Source organism: Malus domestica, chromosome 17 (assembly GCF_042453785.1).
Source record: "Malus domestica chromosome 17, GDT2T_hap1".
Taxonomy (NCBI): domain Eukaryota; kingdom Viridiplantae; phylum Streptophyta; class Magnoliopsida; order Rosales; family Rosaceae; genus Malus; species Malus domestica.
In genome coordinates, this window is record NC_091677.1 from 9,158,002 (window position 1) to 9,174,810 (window position 16,809).

Below are 16,809 nucleotides of genomic sequence, written 5' to 3' on the forward strand. Positions count from 1 at the left end.
CCATACATCTTATAAATTTGAGCTCCTAGCCCTATACATATATGTTTTATCTATTTGTTCATTATAATGATATTGGCCTAAAGATACAATTTAAAATGGAACAAAGGTTGGGTTTGATAAGCATACAATGCGTAGGAGTTCGTCAAGTGCTTGATGAAATACCTCACTTAAGAAATTTAAAAAAAAAATTGGCGTTGCATGCTAAGGATTACACAAAGACCTTCATCTGTCACTGCTTAGTTGTGCATATGTGAACTAACTTTCTAGCTTCATCCCTACTTAGAATATTAATGCTGTTTGTAAAGAAAAAAAAATTAAAGACTTTTCCTGTTCACTTAATGAACAGATAGATTTGAAGCATTGATGAGCCACTTTTACCAGTATGGGTACCCTTGAGTCTATATAATAGGCAGCACTTTCATTCTGCTCCATGCACTATCAAAAGTAGCTACTGATACAGAAGAAGCAATAGCAAGCAGAAGAGAATTCGGGTTTTGTGGCAAGCCAAATGGGAGAGTGGATAACGCAGTGGAGGGTAGAATTTTTGGGGAGGGAATGGAACTTTGTGGATATAGGCTCAGTGGTTGTCGTGTTTAGTTTGCACTGCCTTACTCTTTTAGCTCCATTTCATTTCAACTGGCCTGCATTTTGGGTGGCAGTTGCACTATATTTTGTTGTAGGTGTGAGTGTAAATCTCTCTTACCATAGGCAACTTTCCCACCGGAGTTTCAAGCTTCCCAAATGGCTTGAATACTTTTTTGCCTATTGTGGGGTTCTATCATTTCAGGTATATCACTTCTGTTTATCTTCTGTAATGTTTTGGTGATGCTAGAGAGATCTACGTGAATCATATTCTGTACATTACATGTTGTGTCGATTGATAATTGAATTCTTTCTTTAAATCATTAAAGAAATTACCCTATTAACCGCTACATGATGTAGTCTACAAAATATGATTTAAGAACATGGTCTTCCCAACATTTTCTTTTGTAATTTTATAGGGAGAGATTTTGTTAGGCTCATTATTTTTTTCTGTTTGCAGAGAAGTCCACTTGAATGGGTGAGCATACACCGATCTCACCACCAATTTACTGATACATTGAAAGATCCTCATAGTCCCGTTAGAGGATTTTGGTATAGTCACATTGGTTGGATCTTCGATTTTCGGTCTCGGTTTGGAAGTGTATGAAACTCTTTAGCTTCCTCATACGTAATTCTTATATGCAATCAGTAGTATATGACTTTGTGTATATCGCTCACATCTCTTAATTACCGGCAGAGCTACACCCACGACTAAGGGGCATTGTAGCCTAGGTAGGTTTTGTTGCAAATTCCTACTGTATTAGGTTATTAGCATATAATTAGGCTACTGCAGCCTATTGTCACCAATATATAGCATTATTATCATATGTATGTCGTGCATCGTTCGTAAGTAATAAATCATTAATATTTTTTAACCAACTTGATATATCTATTTTCTTTTTATTGCGTTTTTATACATTTTACTTTGGAAAAAAAATTAGAGTACTAGTATTTAGATTTTGATTCAAGTGGAGTTTTGGTATCTAAACCAAATATGTGAATAATAGTCCCTAAACTCGTCACACTAGAGCAACTGTTAACTTGAACATCATTACAACTTTCGTCCAAATAAAAAGTTTCAACTAAAAAAATTTATTTTTAGGTTGACTATAATGCAACTTTATGTAGACAAAAAAAAATTTGATCGCATCATTTTATGGTGATATTTTTTTGCTAGCCCACCAGTAAAGATTTCCTAGCTCCACCCTTGCTCTTCACATGTCAGATAATGAGAGATAAACACGTAATTGTATATTAGCAGTTTGTAAGGAAAAGATTCTTTTATGCACAGAGCTAAGCAAATTGACATACCAATGATAATTTTTTTTAACTTTGAAATTTCGCAGTATGATGCACGACTCAAGAACGTTGGAGACTTGAAAAGGGATCCATTCTATAGATTTCTTCATTATACGTACCCCCTTCATGCAATTAGTTTTGGAGTGCTACTCTATGCTGTTGGAGGACTACCATTTTTGGTTTGGGGGCTGGTAATTAAATATTGACATTGTTCTTTATTTTTTAGCTTAAAGAACAAATTCAATTGATGGCCATACATATAATTTCTTGAGCTGTGTTTTTCTTTTTTATGGTAGGGTGTGAGATCAGTAATTTTTCTCCACGCTACTTTTGGAATAAATTCAATTTGCCACACATGGGGACAACAAGTATGGAATACTGGTGATCTGTCTAGAAACAACTGGTATAGTATAGCCATATATTTGTGATGGAAAATCTTCTCCAAGACGTATAGGTAATAGTAAAAATGTACTGAATTTTGATTTGTGTACGTACGCGTAGGTTAATTGGATTGATGGCTCATGGAGAAGGTTGGCACAATAATCACCATGCATTTGAATACTCGGCTCGGCATGGCTTGGAATGGTGGGAAATTGATGTTACGTGGTATGTAATAAGATTTCTTGAAATCATCGGTTTGGCAACAGAAGTAAAGCTTCCCACTGAGACTCAGAAGAAACGAAAAGCTTTATTTATAAGCAACAACCTGAACAATCAAATCAGCGAGCTCGAGGAAAAGCTTGAAACAGAAATCAACAACGGAAAGATTTGATCAACAAAATCATGGAAGCTTGAATCTCTATCCAGCTATTTAATATGCAGCCCTATATGATCCTCGAAAGAAAAGATATATATGCAGCCTATATATATATGCTTGTTAATAACGCTTTACTTTCACTGTACTTTCCTCGACTAATTAATATTATGTATCTAAATTATATTGATCTGGAGTTGTTTTCATTACGCCTAGCTTATGAATATATATATATGTATGCATATACTATGGTATTTAGGCTTTCCCGTATGTCCTACATGCAACTTTTCTATGATAATTATTACAAATACGAAAACCTTATAAGCTTTGTGAAAACATTTGATAATCATGTAAACTCTAGGACTATATTATTTACCTAGAAAATTACAACTCTTAACCACAAGAAGCAATCCTCAAATGAATATAGTATTTACTCTAATTTTGTATCAAATAACTAAACTAAGAACCTAGATGTTAGGCAAGCACATCAATACAACTAATCAACAATGATTAAGAAATCCAACATCTGTAAAAACAGTCAGCCAAGGTGATTAATTTGCATTAAACTTGATTTTTTATTTCTTATCAATAATTGTAGAGAAGAAAATGATACAAACTTCGCGTCTTAAATGAAATGGGCATACTAGAATCAATAAATAGATTTTAAAAAAAAATTAAAAAAAAAACTCGATTATCTATTAGGGTTTCATCATGCCTAATAGATAATCTTAGTCTTCATTACACCCAGATGAATACGACGACATTTTCTTTTATTTAAAATTTTAATTTGTTTTAACTTTATCAGTTTTATTTTAATATAAAAACCAGTTTTTTTTAACAATAATCCACATGTCACTAAATGATTGAATTTGTAGGACCCACAAAGTGCCACATCACCCAAACTGTCAGAATAATTAATAAAATTTAAATAGAATGACCAAATTGATATGCGATGGTCAAACTCAGGGACTACTACTATTGATTTTCATTGTTAATGACCAAACTGAGGAGTTATGTCGATTTTAGGGACCATTATTTTAGCTATAAAGCCAACTTTTTATCTTTAGAAAGTGGGCCGGTGAGTTACAGAGAGGAAAACAAATGAGGTACAAAATTTACATTCACATCTTCAGAAGATGCAAACTGAGATATAAATGTTGTTTTTACAACTCAGATTTGTATCTCCTCCATGGAGAAAGATACTCTAAGGAAGAGATACGTCGTGTCAGTTCTTGATTTTTGAATTAACTGTTGATTAATCAACTCATTTATTTTTGTTAGCAAACTTTAAAAACTTGAGTTGAACGATTAAAGATAACAATGAATCATATTAATTGATTCATCAATATGTATATCCAATGCAAGTGAAATGTCATAAGTTCGACTTCCACAAATTATGTAGACAAATATGTTTATGTTTATGTTGAGTTTGATTTCTAATTAGTGATTGAGTCATCGAGTAAAATATTATTAAATAAAAATAATTAAATAAATATAATAACAATTTATTATTTCACGTGGGTATGGTCTTCTCCATTCGTATCCCAGTGAACTGTGGGGGCATGAAAGTACGTAGCAATTGGATCTGTTAGCTGCAGAGTGCCTCTCTGATGTGCATGCATTTATAGAGCCACTTGACTTTGTCATATACGTAACCTTGAATATTGCGTTTCACTTTTTATTTATTTTTTTTTTTCAAAAGATAGGATTTTACAGATTAAATTCGAATAGAAACATTGGTGTCCTCCGCCAAAACATTGAATAAGTAATCAGAGCACCGAAAGATTCTCTTGTCTTTAATTTCTTTATCATCTTATTAATAGCCAGGTATTTTGAATTGATCTCTGCCGACTGATTAGTTGCATGTGGTATTACGTGAATTTGTTCATGTCCCTTGATTTCAAAGTTTCAAGAATTTATGCAACCGCTTTTGCTTTTCCTTTCCCTTTCGAGGAGCGTGCATATATATATTTGATCCATTAATTTTAACTATGAGTTGTTACTTCTTTTGATGAGAAATTGGGGGCCTTTCTTAGTTGAGGACCTGCTCGATCGGGGTCGATCTGTAGTAAAGAAGTATTTTTTTCTAGCTTTTGGCTCCTCACCCAACACACACCCAAAACATAGTTAAAACGGAAATTATTTATGGCCCGATTTGTTTGCTTAGAATCATGAGTTGGAATGGAAACCATTTCCCGATCTCGCAAGATATACGTTGTGATTAATTGGTATTGGATGAATATTAGATTTGGAAAGGAAACCAAAAGGTAGGACTTGTTTGGTAGGATTGGATTGGAAGGAATAACTTCCTAATTTTATGGCATATTGGAAGTACAAGTGAATGGGGTTTCATTTGGAGACGAGTAGAAGAGGTAAGACATGAAAAATACGCACCCCTTGTAATCCTACCATTTTGGAGAGGATTGTAAAAAAGATATGTTTTTTTCATGAGTATTAATTTGTATTCTACCCTCTAGTTGATCATAATTTTTTTATTTCTCACCTCAACATGTATACTTTGGAATTAGAAAGTTATCTATTCCAATCTAATCCTATTACCAAACCAGTCTGTAGCCCAAGTCAAATTCCATTAGCGTTGATATTAAGAAACACATAAATACATACGTCAATTTATAACAGAATATACGTTTTTTGTAGTGCCCCATCCAAACAACAATTAATTGGTCCAATTTTGTTTCTTAAGTGAAGGCATAAAGAAACTACAGTCGTATCCTGTAGAAAGCACACTAGTAAAAATGTTTAGAGCAATTCCAGCCTTGCATGTAGGCCAGGGGACAGGGGAGAAGAAAGGGCCCGAGGGCCTGTCAATCAGCTCCAGCCATGAAGGGCCCGAGCTCGTGGAAAAGGCCCGAGCAGAAGGCCTGTCAATTTGTGACAGCCCGTGAGCCCGAGCTCTTCACCCATTTTTTATTTTTTTCTGTCAAGCCCGTGCACCCCACTCGCGGGTGGGGGCGCGTCGCCCGACACCTTTTCAGAAAAATTAGGCGCCTTTTGCAGTGTCTTAGTTACCGTTGGGAAGCCACGTGGCTTCCCACGGTCCGTTCGATCTCAACGGCTCCTTCATTTGGACCGTTGGATCTCAACGGTAAAAAAATAAAACAAATCTTATTTAATATCAACCGTTCGATATGAGATCAACGGTCGATATTAATATGCTTTATAAATAAAGAAAAAATAGTTTTAAAATTAAGAAAAGTTACCGTTGTGACACGTGGCACAATCTGGAGTGTTGGAATTCAATTTTTTTTAAATCCCACGGCAGAGATTAATTATTTGAATTTTTTTTTAAAAAAAAATGCAAAAAATCTGAAAAAATTGTAAAAAATCTGAAAAAAAATTTGTAAAAAATTGTTTTTACTTTTCTATAAATACCACTTCTTCTCCATCTACCTTACACCACAATTTCATATTTTCTCAACCACTTTCAATCAAATTCCTATCTTTCTCTCAAAGTTTCAATCCAATTTTTTTCCACAAAATGACTACTGATGCAGGATCGTATTGGATAAAAATCTTATCGAAATCGATCTCCAATAATTATCTTTTCGGATAATGACACGTGGCGCAATTTTGAACGAGTTAAAATCTGATCGAAATCTATCGTCAAAGATTCTCAAAAGATAACGACACGTGGCACGATGACATTAGATAAAAATCTTATCGAAATCCATCACTAAATAATTGTTTTTTTTATAAAATAACACGTGGCGCAACGAGAACGATTTAAAAAATCTTATCCGAAATTACAAATAATTTTATTTTGTATTATTTAAACAAACAAAAAAAAACTAATATTTTATTGCTTATTGTCAGGGAGGAGGGCTCCAAGGGTGGAGATGCAAATGACAATTATTGTTCATTAATGGCAGTTACTATTCATTAAAGGCAGTTACGATTCAAAAGGGTGGATTCAATAGTGGATTGCCAGGGGGGAGGGCTCCATGGGTGGAGTTGCTCTTAAGGGTTCCATTGTTTACTACAATACTTTATGTTGGAGAATGGAATCGGGCATAGACAAAATAATATATTATTAATAAATAGGAGTTTTCATTTCTAATATAACCGAAACTTTTTATGATAAAACTCAATACCTAGTAATAGATGATAGATACGTTGGAATAACATTGGTGATGTTGGTGGTAAACCATATTGGTAGGAACAAATCTATATAGGAACCCAGATGATCTTGGAACCCTCCGAAAATCAAAAGAAACGGTTGTGAACCACCGAGGAGGACCACCCTTAACCTTAGACGTCGGAGCTATATGGAGAACTGGAATTGCTAAATTATTGTGAAAAATATAATTAGTAGGTATAAGAACCACCGTTACCTGGATTCGATTCGCCTGGTCTAAAATTTTGTAGTTGTAGATACGGCAGGGTCAAATCGAAATTAAGATGGGTTTTCTACCCCCTGCTCGTCTTGTTGTACCCAAACGTTGTCGTTTTACCCTTTTTTACTACTTTGGAGTCTGGACTACCATCTTCTATCCTAACCAACGCCAAACATGATGACTCACTTAACCACATTATATATAAGTACTTTTACTTAGAAACTAATAAACATTATATAGTAAACATGCAAATGTATTCAATGCTAAAATAATTCTTTATGTTATGCTGATGACGTTTAACCACAATACCATAAAGCAATCATATATATGCACCATGATGCATGTACGTTCGATCTTCATTGATCCCTCTCTTTCTGAACAACTAATAATTTAACCCACTAACATTATCGTTCGTAAAAAAAATATAACTCTTTGTGTTCTATACAAATATTATTTTTAATCTTTCAAATTACTACTATTTCTTCACCACATAATTACTAGTATCTTATAAGAAATAAAACCTTTCAAATTACTAATACCCAGGAAAAAAAGACCTTTTACTAGTTCTCAACAAAAATGGACACTGAATATTTTAGCAAGGTTTTTATTTTCAGAAGAAATAAACAAGACAAGGCCACCCACATACCCACCAAATACTCAACAAAACGCTTCATTTAAAAAATTAAAAAAACCTTGAGCATTGCTCTTTATTTCCATCTACAAAAATCTTAAATCTTTTATAATAAACTAGGATCTCTGAGATTGGAATTCTAAATCCGCCACTGCATGATGAGCTTTAAATTTGATAGTTTAAGCATATTTCTTGCTTATTTTGTTGTACAAAGTCTTTCGTTTCTTTTGAGTCTCGGTTGGGAGTTTAACATCAGTTGCCAAACCAACAGCTTGAAGAAATCTTATTACATACCAAGTAAGATCAACTTGCCACCATTCAAACCCTTGTCGAGCTGAGTACTCAAAAGCATGGTGATTATTATGCCAACCTTCTCCATGTGCTAGCAATCCAAACAACCTAAAACTATTGAGGTAATTCATTATATTTACTAAACTTTATTCCATCAAATAATAATAATTGTCAGATTTGTATTTAGACAAATCACCATTATCCCAACTTGCTTTCCCCATTTGTGGCAAATATATCGAGTTTATGGCAAATGTAACGTGGATATAAGGTATTGTCATCACACTCTATAAACTGTAAAGAATGAAAAACCTGTTGAAAATATTGGTGATATGTAAGCTACTTTTTCTACAACAAATCACATAAGATAAATATTAGTACATAGTAATTTACGTTGCCACAATTAATTAGCTAAAATAAACAAATATAATAAAATACTTATTTTTATAGGGTAGAACTCACTCTTCGTCGATGCTTGATTAGAACAAGATTTTAGGTTGAGGCGTGTAAGTTCATTGTCCAAAAGAGTAGATTTCGCCCCTCTAAGACAATGTCTCGGTGTAGCAGGTTATACCGCCCTACCTTCTAGGTTACAACAACCTTTGATTCCTGTAAACGTACACTCCCAATACTTGGATCTATAAGCAGCTTGATTCTTTCTTTTGGTATGAAAGAAATAAACCTTAGAATAACACTCGCAATACTTGTGTTTATGAATAATTTTTGTATTTGTTTTTAAAATGGGAATGAGAGAGGGGGAGAGAAAGAACGTGGGTGAGATCAAAGAACGCGAAGCACTGGCACTATAGGATCGGTTGTTTTTTTGGGGGATAAGCTTGTGAAGAAGCAAGCTTATCCCTGCCATGCTCAGTAGCTGCTGGGTTGGGTCTTTCCATCTCTCCTAAACTCCCCCCGGTCTTCGACCTGAGCTGTATGAGGTAGAAACTCATCCCACATACGGTTCGGAGGCCGAGCCCTACCCCAGTAGTAATGGTGCGGCTTAGGTCAACTAACACAAAGAAGATTACAGTTCACTCAATGACTGCCCTTGGGTAGACTGGGAGTGGGAGGTTTTGTTTTGTTTTTTTCTTTTTTTTTAATATATTAGATATATCTTAACATAACCTGTATGTGAGGTTTTAATAAAAAAACAATTAAATTTGAATATGTGAAATTACAATATTTTCCATCATCTTTTTGTGTGATGGAAGACTAAATAATCTTTTTATCCTTTTTTGGTTGACAAAGAAAATTCTATTGATAGGTAATAATTTAGATATAGATGTCAAATGGAGTAGTATTTTGAAATACCCAACTAAAATTCCAACAAAACCAACTAATTATTACCAAAAAAAAAAAAAAGAAGGAAAAAGAACGTTTGAGAAATTAGGCTAGCTAGGGATTAATTAAACAGTAAACAGTAACATTTAAGTTCAAATTTACCAAGTCCCAAACTAGAAGACGTAGACCTCCCACGATATATTGTAGAACTTCAAAATAAATTCAATAATTGACGTGACGTGTGAACATTACTTTCCACGTTTAATAATAAAAAAAAAATGTGATCTTACTAACCCTTTTTTTCTTTCTCTGTCTGGTCAATAAATTGCATTGTTTTTTGTAGGTAAAGTCAGTAATGTGTGATTAAATCTGCTTATAATTATTAGGGTGGAGTCATGAATTCGTTCATAATTTATAATTTGGGTTTTGATGTATAGGATTTATCGGTTATGAATAGTTTTAAATTACTTTAATTATTTACGATATTAATACTCTAAGCTACACTAAAAGAAGCGATCGTTAAACGACTAGGTTAAGACTGTCAAAATTCAACATTTCAATGCAACCGTGCATATAGAAGTTTCGCATAATTTGTTCTAATATCCTCTTTTTTTATGTTTTATTTCTTTTTCTTGACAAGTTGAGTTTTAACTCTGCATAATATTAAATAATCCGTACGTCAAAAGGGCTACAAAATTATGCATGCACCAAACCCCAATGAGTACTTTAAATTTGCAAGTGGGTAGTAGCTGTATCCAAGGAAGAAAATATCGGTAATATCGAAAATATCGGTAGTCCGAAAATACGGAAATATCGATGGAAATATCGGGATAATATCGATATCGATAAAAATTACATGGAAACCACGGAAATTGTAAGAAAAAATTGGAAATTTTTATTGAAACTTTGCAGGATGTTTATTTAGTCAATTATCTATTAGTTTATCATAAAAAATTGGAAGGAAATGCATTGCATGATGGATTTAACTGATTTAAGTTGATTATATAGCGAGCTGGCAAACATTGTGAGTGTAGAAAATATGTAGTAATTAATGGAAGAAATTTAAACACACCATAATCATTTATATATAATGAATTAGTACAATATTTTACACTCATTTAAGCAAGGGATTAAGCAATGTGAGCTGTTGAGCCGAACCAATAACAAGGGATTAAATTTACTATATCAGATGTAAATAATTATTGAATAATATGTTATTTCTTATAAAAGAACATACATATGTGAATGTTTTATGTACATATCTAATATGCTTGCCTAAGAAAAAAAAAATCTAATAATTTATAATTTATATAACATTTATATACATATAATAATATAATATACCTCCCAAACTTTTAAAATATAAAAATCCCACGCCCATGCAAGTGGGTGGTTTTCATAATAACCCATCTGATGTAAATAGCTTTCCACCTTACCCCCATCACCAACTTTTGACCTTTCAGAAACCCAAAATTGAATCTTTTACTCTCTCTCTCTTCCCTCATCTTCGTTCTTCTTCGCCCTTTCACTTTCAGAACCTCAAAATTGGATCTCAAATCCAACTTGCGCCCACTTTGTGCTTTCAGTCTCTCTGAGTCTTCAAGAACCCTAGATTCCCGAACGAGCAACTTTCCTTGCCCTTTTAGATTCCCGAACAGAGAGGTCCAAACCCTATCAACAATGGCAGTCTCAAAGGCATCCTCTGTCGTCGCTCTCATGGCGGTCCTTTTCGCCGTCCTCTCCGCCATCGGCGCCTCCCAGGAGTCTCCGGCTCCCATCCCAACCTCCCCCGCCGCATCCATCTCCTCCTCGTTCGTATCCACCCTCGTCGCCACCGCCGTCACCGCTCTGGCCTTCGGATCTGCGCTCAGGGTGGCGCCTCCGAGGAGTCTCCGGCTCCCATCCCAACCTCCCCCGCCGCATCCATCTCCCCCTCATTCGTATCCACCCTCGTCGCCACTACCGTCACCGCTCTGGCCTTCAGATCTGCGCTCAGGGTGGCGCCTTCGAGGAGTCTCCGGCTCCCAGCCCAATATATCGAGATAATATCGGTAATATCGATATTATCGCGATATTATCGATATTATCTCGATATATTGACGATAATCAAGTGGATATGTGTAAAAATATCGGACTCTCACCAAAACGATAATATCGGCGAAATATCGCCGATATTATCGATATTTTAATCATTGGCTGTATCTATCTTTGAATGACGAGTTCAAGCTGCAGAGACTCTGCATGATCACATGCATGAATATTATTGCGATCATTTCTCCACTCGTTCTACTGTCTATCTCAATGTCGTAAGTTTCTTTGTTCTTGTCAAATATGTCAACAAAGTTCAACCCATCAAGTTTGCTCTTCTCAACTATATATTATTGATTAAATTTATGATTTTTAAGTGATAGTACCTAATTCAGGATAACATCTTGGTGGTGCACGAGATTCTACATTCCCTGCTTCATAAAAAAAAAAGGAGAACAGACTGGCATGGCTATTAAGCTTGACATGGCTAAGGCGTACGACCGCGTGGAATGGGTGTTCCTTTTATCCATGATGGCGAAATTGGGGTTCGCGCCTTTATTTTGCAATTGGATCAAGGAGTGTATTTCTACTGCCTCTTTCAACATCCTAGTTAATGGAAACTCGACTGGGTTTGTCCTGCCGGAGAGAGGGCTGCGGCAAGGTGACCCCTTATCTCCCTATCTCTTCCTACTTTGTACTGAAGGTCTCTCTATGCTCCTTAGAAATGGAATGGAGCGGGGTGCCCTTCACAGGTTCAGAGTGTCGCCTAATGGGAACCCGATCTCGCACTTGTTTTTTGCGGATGACTCGGTGTTATTTGGTCATGCCAGTGTGGAGGAGGCGAGAGGCATCATGGAGGTGTTACGGACATATGCCCGTGGCTCTGGCCAAGCTGTTAATCTATCCAAAAGCTCGATCTTCTTTGGCTCGAAGACTTCAAGCCGGGTTAGGAGGAAGATTGGGCATACCATGGGCATCCAATGTAAGACCGGGTTTGGTAGGTATCTTGGGCTGTAGGTCGATTTTGGTCACTCTAAAAAAGTTGTATTTGAAGAGGTACGGGACAAGCTTGAATCTCGGCTGGCGGGTTGGGCTGAGCAATTTCTATCTCAAGCGGGGAAGGAAGTCCTCGTCAAGGCAGTGGCAATGGCGTTGCCAAACTATGCCATGAGTTATTTTAAGTTACCCATTGGGGTATGTAGAGATCTTGAGAAAGCTATCCGGAATTTCTGGTGGAGAGGGAGCGAGCAGCGTAAGGGAGTCCACTGGATTTCTTGGGAGCGGTTAATGAAGCAAAAACAGTTCAGCGGCTTGGGTTTTAGAGATATCCAATGTTTTAACCTGGATTTCCTTGCCAAGATTGGGTGGCGGCTGATCCAAAATCCGATGTCGCTGCTTGCTACTGTTTTGAAGGAAAAATACTATCCAGGAAAAAGCTTTACTATGGTGGGTAAGGGTAGGAACACGTCTTGGGGATGGAAGGGTATCTTTGAAGCCCGTAAGGTGCTCCTGCAAGGCTTGCGGTGGAGGGTAGGTGACGGGGCCTGTATCAACATCAGGGAAGACCTTTGGTTTCCTAGGCCCTCTACCTTCAAAGTTAAGCCACTGGTGAACTTGCAAGCTACTTTGGTGAGTGATTTAATTGATTCGGGGTCCAACTTCTGGAGGGTTGATTTGATTTCGGCAAGCTTTCATCGAGATGATGTGGCCCCGATCCTAAGTATTCCCTTAAGCAGGACTGGGTGCTGTGACAGGATGGTGTGGCATCACAATGCGAATGGGGATTATTCGGTTCGATCGGGGTACGGGGTGGCTATAAACCTTATGGAAAATGGAGCTTTGGGGAGGAAAGGTCGTGGTTCTGCTAGCGAAAAACCAAAAAATTGCCATGCTTGGAACTTGATCTGGAATTTGAAGGTACCCAACAAAATTAAAATCTTCATCTGGCGGTGTTGTAACAATGCACCGGCTGTTCGTCATAATCTGAAGCGGCGACATATGAGAGTGGACAACGTCTGTGGAGTGTGTGGTGTTGTGGATGAGTCGAAAAATCATCTCTTTTTTCGATGTAATCTTAGCCATCTGTTTTGGTTCTGTTCTCCGCTCCAGTTGAATTCCTTTGACCTGGTAGGCGCTGACTTCCTAACTAGTTGGGAGATGTTCTGGTCTCGGGTCAAGGGGAGGGATAATGCGGAGGAGATTATGCAGGAGTTTACCTTTGGTTTATAGAGACTGTGGAAAAATAGAAACAAGGTGGTTTTCAATGGTGTGCACCGGCAGCCCTTGGAGGTTTTGGAGACTTGGAGAAGGAACATCTATGAATTCAGAGACGCTACGCTTAGTGTGACTGAGGGAGATCATCCTAGGTGTCGACCATTGACCTCTTCCTTGGATCATGAGGGTTGTCGATGGGAGAAGCCGGCTTACGGGGTCCTCAAGGTCAACATTGACGCCTCGTGGTGCAAGACTACGCTCCGCATGGGGTGGGCTGGGTCTGCTGTGACTTTGCGGGGCTTCTTCACAAAGCGGGTGGCTCGGGTTCTGAGATGTGTCACTCTGCGGCTGCTGGGGAAGCTTGTGCAATTAGGATCGCTCTCTTGGCTTGTATTGATTACGGGTTTGATAATGTTGTTATTGAATCTGATGCCAAAGTTATTATTCAGATGCTTAGGAATGAACTGCTTAATGATTTCAGTCTTGAATGTATTCTTGGTGATATTGAGGTTCTAGCGCGTAGGATGATGTCTGTTTCGTTCTCTTTCGTGCCTAGGGAGAGCAATCTTGCTGCTCACTCGATTGCTAAGTTTGTTTTCAAGGAGGGTCATGATTTTGGGTAGGACTACTCTCTCTATTCACATCTAATATATTTCTATATTCGGAAAAAAAAAAAATTATATGGTATGGTTAACTGTTGCTGCGCACTACAAGAAAACAGGCCATACATATTGATGACAAAGAACATTTTTTAAACACAATTACATCACCATTAAATTAGTTAGGAGTTGATTATATTGATTCAAGGGTCATTTCTACCACCAACTTGTATACGTTGGCGATTATGGCACCGAAGACTGCTATTTAGACCACCGATCATGATTGATTGGTGATTGATTGATTGTCTGGTGGCTTAATAGGCTTTGACACCAAAAATGGTGTGCAATGAAATCAATTGACACCAAGGGGTTCCCTAGCCTATTTTCTTGTAGTACTGATTTTCTTTTGGTGTGTGACAAAATTTCTCATCCATGGATTCTAATTTGGTTGAAGATGTGATTATTATTTCTTAAACTTATAATAGTATTAATAAATAGACATTGCAAGTGATGGATGACCTTGGTGAATGGGGTTTCAGCACACTTCATCTGGAATTTAAATTCTAGACCTTTTTATTAACATATGTATGGTGGAGATTTGTTTATGATTGAATAGTGGAGATTGGTTAGGAAGAGTTTGTTAGAAGGTTAGAGTTACTTACTTTGTAGGCCAGTATAAATTGTACATTCTCTCTCATTTTCTGTAATTGTTCAACTATCAATACAAGCTTTGATTTCCTTCTAAACCTTCATCTTCTTATTGTCTGTAATTTGAATAGTTTCATTCCTCTTCCAATGTAGTTAATACTTTCCTCCTGTATTTAGTGTAGATAAATGTAGTAATTAATATCTCTTGTAATAGAAACAAGTAAATATACATCATAACATTACTAATGAGAAATGCACAAAAACTTGCAAGTTTTATTTGAAATTAAAATTGCAAACCTGTTGTAGATAGTCACGCATACCAACAAGACGAGCCACATTGTTTGGACACCCCTTAATTAAAAACAAACGTTAGTAGTATGTTTGGTAGTATTTTTCATCACTTGTAAGAGTAAGTCCACTCGTTTTAGGAGGGCAAAGGTAATGTAAGGGCAAGGCCAATGAAATTGTCCTTGTATTCGCTCTAAACAGTAATTGTTTTTGTGCAAATCCCTATTCAACTTCGATAATTTATAAATACAAAGCAAAGCAAAGCATTACATCACAAACAAGCACAATTTTTTTTTTTTTAAGAAAAGGTACAATATTCATTAAGCAACTTAGAATACGTACAAACTGAGGATAGTGTGTGTGGAGCCAAAAATAATCATAAGGCGACACGTGGATTTCTAGACAAAAGAGGACAAAAGTACCATTGAGGTACAATGGGATTCCTATGCGTGACAAGTGGGCAGTCACCTCTCAACCAAGTCAAAAGTGCCCAAAAAATGTAACAATTCAAAAACTATCTCATCAAATCCCTCTTACAAGCTAACTCCCAAAACCTATTTCATTCCATATATTTTTTTACCTCTTTTTCCCTCTTTTAGCTAATCAATTAGCTATCATTCCATAACTTACAAAATATTCCACATAAATTACATAACCTCCAAAATATTCATTCCAAAAATGTGTTAATTGGCTAATTAATGGATTAATTACCTAATTAATCCATTAATTGCCCAAATAACTCACATATTAAACCACAAAATGCACACAAAAGCATCCCAAGGGCCGGCCACCTTTTCTCCAAAGGGGACCGGCCATGCCCTATAAATACTACCCATTTTTCTCTAAAAACCTATGTCCACACTCTTGCAAAACTCCAAAAAACTCTCTAAACACTTTTCTCTCTAAATTCTAACTTTGGCATCGGAGGTTCTTCGGTTAAAGCCCCCCCATTCATCGTGGGTGCGTGAGGTTTTTGGCCTTAACCAAAGGTGTTAATTGTTTTGTAGGTGCAATCTTATCCAAGATCAAGGAGGAAGAAATTTGCATCCACAGTGTGCATAATGGGCCTCGATAAAAACCTTGTCGGGATTTCAACCCGGTCGAAGGAAAAGAACGTCCCGCACAACAATAGACCTATCCTCAAATGAACAATATAAATAAAATTACAATTGTTGATGCACAAAATCAATGAGGACTTTGGTACAACAGAAAGTGTTAAGTTTGTGACCTTCGCTAGATTGCTCCGGTCACTAGTGTGGATAAGTATGTAAATGTATAGAGACAGGGAAGCAAACACAAGATGTAAGTGGTTCACCCAGATTGGCTACGTCCACGGAGTAGAGGAGTTCTTATTAATTGTGAAGGGTTTACAGAAGTACATAGGTTCAAGCTCTCCTTTAGTGAGTACAAGTGAATGATTTAGTACAAATGACATTAGCCAATATTGTGGGAGAATGATCTCCTTTTATAGAAGAGAGTTTCTAGCCTTGTTCTGACATTAACACGTGTCGTGTTGTGATTGGCTTCCGATGTTGACACGTGTCGCGTTATGATTGGCTTATGATATCGACGTGTCTCGCTCTGTGATTGGCCTTCTGGTTGGAGGGAAACTCTTCTGGGTCCTTGACGGTATAACGTTGATCGGTGCTCGGTAGTTTCGGGATTAGTCAAGTATGGTACAAACAGTGCTCCCCTAAGTTCCCGAGTGAGGGAAGCTCATCGGTTGGGGACTTGCAAGATCCAAGCCGCTGAGTAATCACGAAACTTCTAAGTACCAAAGTGTGGCATCGTCCGCACTTGCCTTATCTGTCTCATAGGTAGATGTGGCATCCTCTCTGGAAG

General features: G+C 36.9%; 2 protein-coding genes and 1 long non-coding RNA gene across 5 annotated transcripts; 2 read left to right on the forward strand and 1 right to left on the reverse strand.

Annotated features, from left to right (window-relative positions):
* Window positions 1–429: 429 nt before the first annotated feature.
* Window positions 430–2,825, forward strand: LOC103427417 (palmitoyl-monogalactosyldiacylglycerol delta-7 desaturase, chloroplastic-like). 3 transcript variants are annotated; one of them, XM_070817074.1, is made up of 6 exons: window positions 433–787; window positions 1,043–1,183; window positions 1,929–2,072; window positions 2,178–2,188; window positions 2,249–2,284; window positions 2,383–2,825. In XM_070817074.1, the coding sequence occupies exons 1-6, from the start codon at window positions 509–511 to the stop codon at window positions 2,651–2,653; spliced, it is 882 nt and encodes a 293-aa protein (XP_070673175.1). In that variant the 5' UTR covers window positions 433–508; the 3' UTR covers window positions 2,654–2,825. The 3 variants fall into 3 exon arrangements, with proteins under 3 accessions (XP_070673176.1, XP_028953649.2, XP_070673175.1); XM_070817075.1 differs by having other exon boundaries at window positions 430–787; window positions 1,043–1,060; window positions 2,178–2,284; XM_029097816.2 differs by having other exon boundaries at window positions 431–787; window positions 2,178–2,284.
* LOC139193642 (uncharacterized) lies at window positions 1,931–2,359 on the reverse strand. Its single transcript, XR_011577997.1, has 2 exons — window positions 2,237–2,359; window positions 1,931–2,069 (listed from the first exon to the last, which is right to left on the reverse strand). It is a non-coding gene; the product is annotated as an uncharacterized lncRNA (long non-coding RNA).
* An 8,858-nt stretch (window positions 2,826–11,683) lies between the features above and the next one.
* Window positions 11,684–14,055, forward strand: LOC103432147 (uncharacterized). The gene is made up of 4 exons (XM_070816323.1): window positions 11,684–12,076; window positions 12,236–13,135; window positions 13,448–13,756; window positions 13,882–14,055. Exons 1-4 carry the CDS (start codon window positions 11,684–11,686, stop codon window positions 14,053–14,055), a joined length of 1,776 nt encoding a protein of 591 aa, XP_070672424.1.
* The last annotated feature ends 2,754 nt before the right edge of the window (window positions 14,056–16,809 follow it).